Below are 9,652 nucleotides of genomic sequence, written 5' to 3'. Positions count from 1 at the left end.
CAACCACACAACACTGAACCATAGCCACCACACCTCCCTCAACCCATAGGAGCCATGTGATTGAAATCACACCCATCTCAAGTGGGAAGTCGAAGAAATCTCCGGTGTTCAAAGATCCTATCCTCGATAGGCTCGCGGCATTGGAAAAGGCGAATGAGAACCGTGCTAAATAGAAGCTCATGTTGATCAAGTTCCTAAAAGATCAACGAGCCATCAACCAGGAGGGCACTCGTCAAAGTGATGCCTTGGCCAGTCAGTTGGATACCCTTTAGGAGAGACATGATCGTGATCAAGCCCGAATCGAAAGTCAGCAAAACTGGATTAATTAGTTGCATAAACGTGTTGACAATCAGCAACCGTTGATAAACTCAATCACTTTGCAAAACACTGAACGACACTTGGATATGGACAGGCTTGAGTCTCGGGTCAGACAGCTAGAGACTGATCTTCCCTCGTCTTCTAACTTTGCTGAAAACTTTAGGAGGGAGATCGAGTCTACACTCAACAAGGTATTGATAGACTTTGAAAGCTTAACTTCACGAGTGAGTGGATTGGAAGGTAGTGAGAACAGGGAGGTGAACAGGGTTATGGGAGAAAGTGTAGGACTGCATAATCTTGTTGAGCAGTTGGAGGATGAGTTGGAGATTCAACGCAATAAACAGGGGCGTGTGAATCAGTCTTTAGTTAACCGATACCTTGCTGTCATGGAGGTTATGTAGTTAACCGGTGAGGATGTTGAGAACCTTAGGGTTAATCTGATGAGGACCTTTCGAAGGTTCCTTCGTGTAGCTGAGCCAAGGGCTGAGAAAGTCAACCGACGAAACCATGTTCTTGCTCGTTTAGCCGCTGATGCCGAAAGGATCAGATCTCAAGGAAGTGTTCATGGCTTCTTCTACACGGGAGACCAAAGAAAGGATGGGGGTGAAGGAGGTTCAGGCTCGAAGACTGTTGATGAGCCTGAAGTAGTTGTTAGGACCGTCATCGGCACCGAGCCTATTGTTACTACTGCTGTTACGTCTGACCAGGTCAGTACTACAAGCTCAACACTTGTTGCACCCACCACTAGTGCACAAGTAAGTGCTGAGTTCACCACCGCTATGATTATTCATCCCGATGTACAACCAGTAGCACAAGGTGGTGGTGATGATGGTGATGATGAGGACGATGATGACGAGTCTGATGGTGTAGATGAGAAGGATAATGATGAGGACAATGACCACGAGCATAATACCTCTGATGAGCCTCGTGGGGATGAAAATGGTGATGGTAGTGGAAGTGGTAGTGGCGATGCCACTAGAAATAAGGCGGCTGATGTTGAGCCGTCAAGGGAGGTTGAAAAGACGAGGAAAACGGAGGCTGCGGTGGAGGCTGAGGTCTCCTCTTTTCTAAATGTTTGTTCATGTGCAGATATCGTTCCTATTGTTGAGAAAGCCGGTGAAGAAAATAATGATGATGATGATGACGATGATGACAACATCAACTATTCTCCCAACCCCGACACACCAACAACTGGGGAGAATGTTGAGCCAACCGTTGACCAGCACGTTGTCACTCCTGTTGTTGCTCCTGCTAGAAGTTGGTCAAGACGAGGAATCAATACTATAGCGTGAGCAGGTTGGGAAGCATGCGATCAAGGTCGAAGTCGTATCATGATTCGAGTCTCATTGTGCACACCAAATACCACGAAGACAGCAAAAGTTGGGTTGTCAGACGTACAAATGCAGATCTTACATTTCTTACTATGCGAGATATGCATACTCTATCGAACTTAACTTGTATTCATTTCGAAAGACAGTTACTCGAGACGACGATAGAAATACTATCGAATCATTCTTCAAGAATAAGTTTTTAAGAAGAGAATGGAGAGCTAACTACCCGACGTTCGCTGTCAATCCGGGTAGGCCATTCAAGGCGAATAAGATCAATCCGTTCAACAACAATCCGTCCAAAGAAAGACTCTACAAAATGCCCGACAATCATGGCGAGCCGATCTTTCATAGGATGCCTTTTGAGGATGACTTTCTTCACGATTTCATCACATGGGAGTTCGACAAAAAATTCGGTGACGTCATCATACATTGCACTCGCAGCCACGAGCTCATGTTCTTTGATGAGCACAAACTGGCTGGACTTGGACTCTGTGACCTGAGGAAACTCGTAGAGTCGCCCCTCTACAAAGTCGAAGATGTCCGTCGTGACAACATGGACACCATCGTTGGAAAGTTAAACAAGTTTGCTAGACTACTTGTAGAAAATCAACCATTTGAAGAAGATCCAGACGAGGTATTCGAGTATGAGTCCGAATGCGAGTGGTGAGAAGAAAATAAAGCAAATACCAAAGACTAGAGGGAGATTGTAAGGCCCGGCTTTCTTTATTAAGTCTTTCGTATTTGTAATTTGTTAGTTTACGTTTATGTTTAGTTTATGTTTGTATGTTTGGGCCCGAGGCCTTATGTAATTGAAGTCCATTGAGCCATATCTATGAAAGAGGTGTATGAGAATACACACACTATATAATGTGTGTGTATGGCATACAACAATGTAGCTGTTTGCAAAACTTATTATCCATACTTACAAAACTCTCTCTTCCTCCCTCTACCCTCTAAACTTTCGGCTCCACCTCCACCACCACAAGATCCGAGATCTCGGTTCTTGCTAGTTGTTTCCGCCAACTAGTAGAGAGGTTGATCCAAGACAACTAGTTCTTAGTTAGTTGTGTTGTTCGATCCGTTCACGGGACCTACACACTGTAATACGGAAGGACCTCATTTGGTGGGCATCATTACCTTCTACAATATTGGAAGGAAGTCGCTAGACGACCATCCGCGATATCGAGATCAAACCTATAACAAAAGTGAAAGCTATCATGGAATGATCGACGCAACAACTATCGCTGCGTTAAAGTATTAAGTAAAATCTTACTTAAGGGCTTTAGCCCACTAACTACTATGTCTCTCTTTATTTGGTGTTATGTCCTCAAGATTAGTATTAATGAACTACACCAAGTCCTCATAACTCACGTATAAAAACTCACTACGTGCGGCAAGAATTAACAAACCAGTAATCCCGAATCATAACCTATAACCCTCCTTCAAGATTAATGATTTTATAAGAGTTTAATAAATGCAATCTCAGTGTGGTGATTAGGAACTTAATGTCATTTACACACACTTTTGCCGTTCAAAAAATAAAAATAAAATTTACACACTTTTTGGTTATTCATAATTTTAGTTAAAGAGTCATCAAGGGTTTGTTTCCCAGATGATTGAAAGAACTTAGCCACTCATGACTTTAAAGATAGATATTAACAAACTTGATTGATTAAAGTAATTAAACGTTAAGACTGAAAATAAAATTAAGTGTTCTTACATAGGCCCGGTTTCGAGAAACCAAATAAAAAATTGGGCCGAAAGCGAATCTAAATTTGGGCCTTAAGACTTAAGTAAAATATAAACTCGATAACTCAAATAAAAAAGCAAATCATTCGATGATAATATTAATTTCAATACACAAAACATAAATATTGTAGCAAAATAATCTAATTTACATACCTAAACGAAACGCGATGTTCGCCTTGCATTTTTTGAAGCAAAACTCTCGATCAATTCTTGATAATCTATGCTTTCCAACACATCTCTCTCAATAGATATCATCGCCAAGCCATTAAGTCTTTCTTGGGACATTGTGGATCGCATGTAAGTCTTCAACAACTTCAATTTTGAAAAGCTTCTTTCGGTCGAAGCAACGGTTACCGGAATAGTCAACAACACTCGATATGCATTTACCGTGTTAGGAAAAAAACCATGTTGCACAACATTGTTTAAAGCATCTAAACGGGTGACAATATCACTAGATAAAAATGTCTCAAACAACTTCAACTCCAAAAAAGGTTCCTCGGCATCAATATCGGACTCTTCTCCATGCTTCAATGCTTCTTGAAGAGTATAACAACACGATTTAAGTTTTGTTTCATCAAGCGCCTTCAACTTTTTAGGAAACAAAAAACCAAATAGTTTTTCGTATTGCTCGTATTGTTCGAATCTTGTTTCAAGAGAAGAAATCGATTGGTCAACAATACATAAAAAGTAGTTGACTCTAAAGTTTTCCTCGGGTGTAAACAAAACTTCTTGCACACGAGACTCGTCAAATTGTTTTTTCCTAATAAGCGGACGACTTTGAGAGAATACCGGATCAACACCCATTTCAATGGCAATATTTTAGCATCAACAATTGCCTTAGGAAACCCCACTTCTCTATAATTCTTGAAGTGTTTGATCAATTTCTTCACTTGTTTAATAGCATCAACGAGAACCATATCCTTGGCTTGCAATCTTTTGCTAACGAAATTCATCGTTGATAATATTTCATACCAAATGACAATTGCTAAATAAAATTCATACTCACCAAATTCATTCTTTGTTAGCGTATTAGCATCACTTTGAGTTTTATTATGCTCGTCGGTGTCCCTAATTTCAAGCAAAGCTTCTCTTACATCCGAAAGTTGAAATCTAGTCAGTTTAACACTATCCACACGACTTTCCCAACGAGTAGGACACATTGACTTAAGAGTGAGTCCTTTAACATTGTCTTTCAAAACCGCCCACCTCTTAGTAGAATTAGCAAAGACGCTATAAATCCGTTGAATGACACCAAATAATTCTCTAGATTTAGTGCAAGCGTTAGCCATGTCACATAGTAAAAGATTAAGACTATGACAACCACATGCGGCATAAAAAGCCCTAGGATTTATATCTAAGAATCTCTTTTGAACTCCTTGATGTTTTCCTTTCATGTTTGATCCGTTATCATAGTCTTGACCACGCATATTATTGACATCAAGACCAAGAGACTTTAATTCCTCAAGTGTAACATCAAAAAGTCCTTTACCGGTGGTATCATCAACAACTAGAAACCTAAAAATGATTCCTCAATGGTAACCGAATTAGATTTTAAATTGATATTGACATACCTCACAATTATAGACATTTGTTCTTGGTGACTTATATCCGGGGTGCAATCGAGGATGATAGAATAATACTTTGCTTGCTTTATCTTCTCGGTGATTTCCGATCTAATTCGATGTGCTAGTAAACCGATTAACTCGTTTTGGATATTGTGACCAAGATAATGTACGTTGAGTTCGTCACTCATAATACGCCGTACATGTTCTTTTATAATTGGGTCGAACTCTTCCAACATCTCAACCAATCCCAAAAAGTTTCCATTATTTTTTTGGTATAACTTCTCTAAGGATCCCCGAAATGCTAAACCATTTTTAGCAAGAAATTTCACGAGTGCAATAATCCTAATAATAACTTCTCGCCAATAATCTCTTTCTTTCTTGAATTGTTCGTATGTAACTTTGTCGATGGTTTCCTTACAATTCAACATCTTTCGCATTTCAAAACTAGTTCCTTAATGTTTACCAGCGTATTTGGGCATGTGAGACCAATTCCAGATGCCATATCTACTGATATAGTTAATCAACTTTCGATCTTCTTCAAGGCTCCATGCACCTTTTTTCAGGCTTCCTTTCATCTCCCCTTTTGAAGTCCTCATGGCTTTTAAGAATATTTATTGATAGTCTTATATATGGAGCATACCATTTGCAATGAGTTAATTGACGCACAAGAGTGAGACACCAACATTTATAGTGCATAACTTTTGATGGTCAAATTTGGTGGCGTGTCCTTTGTTCAAACTTGTAGAAATTTCGTTGGACAAGCTCACTTTGTGTGCTTTCAGGATATATAGATATTGAATTCAATTGTAGTCAAGCAACGCCCATCATCGAAGAATTATCCATGTTACGCTTTGAAGCTATATATTCGGATCAATATATGTATCTGTTAAATTTGATACTGTAATATATGGATAATACCATATATAGTGCCATATATGTAATTTATCTATAAATATAAATAGTGCTTTACTCGGCGCGCTGCGTCAAGGGAGTTGAAATCTGCTTAACTACTTGTTGTGTTGCGGTAGTGTACTAATGTGGATCCGGTTGACAATAGTTAAGTTCGTAAAGAAACCGACACTAAATTAAAAACACAGAAAACAGTAATGATGCTCGCATAACTTATGATAATAATAAATTAACATAAATTAGGTCCGTAACGATAACGACATGAATTTAAACGTGAGTGTTGTCGTTCCCACCGTTGAGGCGGTGAGTTGGCACAAATTCGGTCGGTTTTGGTTACGTCGTTACGGTACCAGAACTAAACAAACTGTCGGTAAAATCCAGGCGTTCGTAAAACCTGAGTGTTTTTAGTTTCGGACGTTGCCATGGTGAACCTGGATGTTGGTAAAACTCGGTGTTGTGGTCCTAGGTGCTGAGGTGACGCGAATTCGGTCGGGTTCCTAGTAAAACCTGGGTGTTGGTAAAACCACAACGTGTAAAAGCTGAGCGTTATGATGGCGAGTGGATGCAAATTTGGTGAGTATCGGTTACTTTCGTTATGGTAAAGACAACGTTGGTAAAACCCAAAAAATAAATTCGTAATATTAACATCTTAAACGATTAACTTATTAAAGTTTTTAAAACTGCGTTTACTATTTCGTTAAAACCTTGGTGTTGGTAAAACCTGATCGTTACCGATCCCGGGCATTACGGTGGTGAGGCGGCGTGAATTTGGTCGATTGCGTTCTCATATCGACACTTAAATAAAAGGGTCAGTAAAACTTGGGCGTTGGTAAAACCCGAGCGTTTTTTGTCATGGGCGTTGCGCGATGAGTCGGTAAATCTTGGGTGTTGGTAAAATCGGAGCGTTGTCCGTCATGGGTGATGCTCGATGAGTCGGTAATTCTTGGGCATCGGTAAAACCCGAGCGTTGAGGCGGTGAGTCGACGCGAAATCGGTTAGTTCAGTTACGTTCGTTACTATACCAGAATTAAAAGTAGGTCGACAAAACCTGGACATTAGTAACACCCGAGCGTTGTTGGTACCCGGAGTTGCGGCGGTGAGTCGGTAAGAGCCGAGCGTTGTCGGTTTCGGGAGACGCGGTGAGTCGATGTGAATTCAGTCGGTTTTCATTACATTTGTTACAATATCGGAACTAAACGGAAAAATATATAAAAATTAACGCAACCCGTTAATATTCCGCTACTTGGCCAAATGACGATCACTGCGGCACCGAATTGCCTTTTAATCTTTACTAGTTTTTTTAACCTAGTGCGTTACACCTGGACAACTGGTAAAACCCCAATGTATAAAACTCAGGCTTTACAACAGAAAGTCACAACAAATTAGATGGGTGTCGGTTACATTTGCGGTGGAAGAACAATCAAATATGTAGATAAAGGCGTGTGCAATTACAATCAAAAAGAAAAATGATAGTAGAGAAACGTATCAAAACATGTGGAAGTAAATCCATGCATACAGTGACTTGTAAACAATGTTAGAACACAAGTCCATGTGTTGCTACATACATGTAGCAAAACCAAAAAAAATATCCACTATTGCGGACATCCAGATTCGAACTATGGTTGCAAAGGTAACAACCAAATGACTTATAGCAATCCACACAAGCCACACTACCAAAGAGTTAGATCATGTCTTTATTCCAGAAATATATCTTACACACAAAAGTCTAGGGAAACTTCTTTGTGGCACCAAACTTTTCAATTATACTAATTATTATATACAAGATAATATGATGTTGAAATTGAAGCACATGCTATTGATAAATCGGTGTAAAAATCTCATTATTTGAGACACTATTCACTAAGTTATGTTAGAGCATCCACAATCGAGATGTATAGACCTTGTTTATGGATTAACGAACATTGTGGAAAAACTCTATTTCTCTGTCATTCTATGAGTCTCTTCACTTTTGTGTATGACATCGCCACTCCCTTTGGCAGCATCTGCTAATACATGTCTTACCGAAATAGAATTTGAAACTTGATATCCTCTTAACTAACATACAAAGATTTCTCAGTGGAAAGAATGACTCGTTCGAAACGACATGAGAGTCCAATTATATTGCATTTCTAGAATCCATGTTGTATAACTGAAAGAGGTTGACCTCTTTGCTTCTTTCAAATTTGCTCATTCGTCCCGTGATGTGAATCAGAGCAAACAAGTTGGGCACAAATTGCTTTTAATGTGGGCTAAATGTTCGGAGGTGCGTTCCAGACATCAAACAAGATACAAATGTGGTATGTGGGCCATTACTTTTAACGGCTATTTAACTAAAAATACAAAGTTGATTATTTATTTTGTATAGGTTATTCTCACACCACATAGATTATTTGGATACCAAGCGCGCCTTGTATAGATGCAAATTTTTGTCAAATTACATCGGAGAGTGTCAGGTGTTTGAAGTCTATACAGCTCATATAGGGGTTATATGGCCTATATAGCCTGAAAAAGCTGTCATCACGTCCCTCCGTACATTAATTAGTCACGTGAGTGCTATACGATTCGTATAGTCCTTATATGAGCCATATAGAGTTGTTGAAACACCAGGATGGCGATGTTTGAATATAACAACCTTTTGTTAAATGAAAATCCCTTAACAACAACTCTCTTTAAAAATGAAATAAAATAAGTTATTTCAAGTTATAAATATCTATTAAAATAACATCCGTACACTTTCATAATTCACACCAGTAAGATGCACTTCTTCTTTAAGAAACACATACTTTCAAAAAAAAAAATGGTTGATAACACTTCATTTCAACAATAACTAAACGATGTCCGAACTCTAATGTTGAGATAACCCATCCTGACTCGAAACCGAGGCAATTCCAGAATCCAAATAGGGGTCTTGCTTTTTTGGTCAATTTCAACACCACAAACTACATGTTGTAGAATTATTGAAATGCCCAAAATCTTCAACAAATTCAGTTTTCATCATTTAATCCCGACTTTAATCCATATGCACTGTATCCATCACCTTCATCTACTCTATTGTAGGGAACATCGTACCCATCACGACTGCTCATCGTGCATTTACTCACATCTATGTTGTCTTGAACACTTGGCAATAGTCGAAAAACAACGAATTCTGGCTCGTGTCCGTACGTGTTTCTGTAATAAAGTTGATCCGTTGAAAATCTAAAGCACATTGGCACATGGTGACATGTTTGGTTAAAAATTTTACTTTTGTGTTTCAACCGCAACCGATGTTCCAAGAAAAGCGGTTGGTTTGCCGATCAAGTCGTGATCCAGGCTAAAAATGTGTATCATGAAGAGGTGAAATCCTTAATTTAAATTTGAGCATGTGTTGAATACTGTTAAACACAAATCAAATTTGGTGGTACCGGTTCCGTTTTAAACAAAGAGGACGAAAATATCAACTTCGAGGGACTATACGACGTTAGCTTCGAACGACATACAATCATCATGGCTAATCTCGTGACACAATTTGTGTTCAACGTTGCTGACGAAGTTCAAGAATTGTCACGCCCAACCGACTAAAAGAAGGAAAATACAAAGGGGGAAGGGAGCTGATACAAGAATTGTGACATTTAGTAACTTTAACTAATTATTTGTGGTTATAATAAACAATTTTACCTTTTATATATATGAAAACTTGTACAACTTTTCGACTCAAAAAATTCCTAATATATATATATTTTCTTTGTATTTTATAATATAGTCTATATATTAAAACTCTCGGTGAACATCATAAACACA

The 9,652-nt window shown here is 38.8% G+C and overlaps 1 protein-coding gene across 1 annotated transcript; it reads right to left on the bottom strand.

The window, feature by feature from the left end:
- Nucleotides 1–3,551: 3,551 nt before the first annotated feature.
- On the bottom strand, nt 3,552–5,391 carry LOC143567079 (uncharacterized). Its single transcript, XM_077053593.1, has 3 exons — nt 4,970–5,391; nt 4,079–4,913; nt 3,552–3,986 (listed from the first exon to the last, which is right to left on the bottom strand). Exons 1-3 carry the CDS (start codon nt 5,389–5,391, stop codon nt 3,552–3,554), a joined length of 1,692 nt encoding a protein of 563 aa, XP_076909708.1.
- Nucleotides 5,392–9,652: the final 4,261 nt, after the last annotated feature.

Source organism: Bidens hawaiensis, unplaced genomic scaffold (assembly GCF_021521415.1).
Source record: "Bidens hawaiensis isolate Kalapana, Puna unplaced genomic scaffold, B.hawaiensis_p1.1 tig00023209_1, whole genome shotgun sequence".
NCBI lineage: Eukaryota > Viridiplantae > Streptophyta > Magnoliopsida > Asterales > Asteraceae > Bidens > Bidens hawaiensis.
Note: the sequence above shows the minus strand (reverse complement) of the source record. Positions and strands in the feature narration are given on the sequence as shown.

Excerpts from the sequence above, each read along its gene's own strand:
- LOC143567079 (XM_077053593.1), bottom strand. The coding sequence starts at position 5,391 with ATGTTGAATTGTAAGGAAACCATCGACAAAGTTACATACGAACAATTC. Across the intron at positions 4,914-4,969 it reads CAAATGTCTATAATTGTGAG|GTTTCTAGTTGTTGATGATA; the intron begins GTATGTCAATAT and ends AATCATTTTTAG. Across the intron at positions 3,987-4,078 it reads TAGAGTCAACTACTTTTTAT|TTGAAGGCGCTTGATGAAAC; the intron begins GTATTGTTGACC and ends TTTCCTAAAAAG.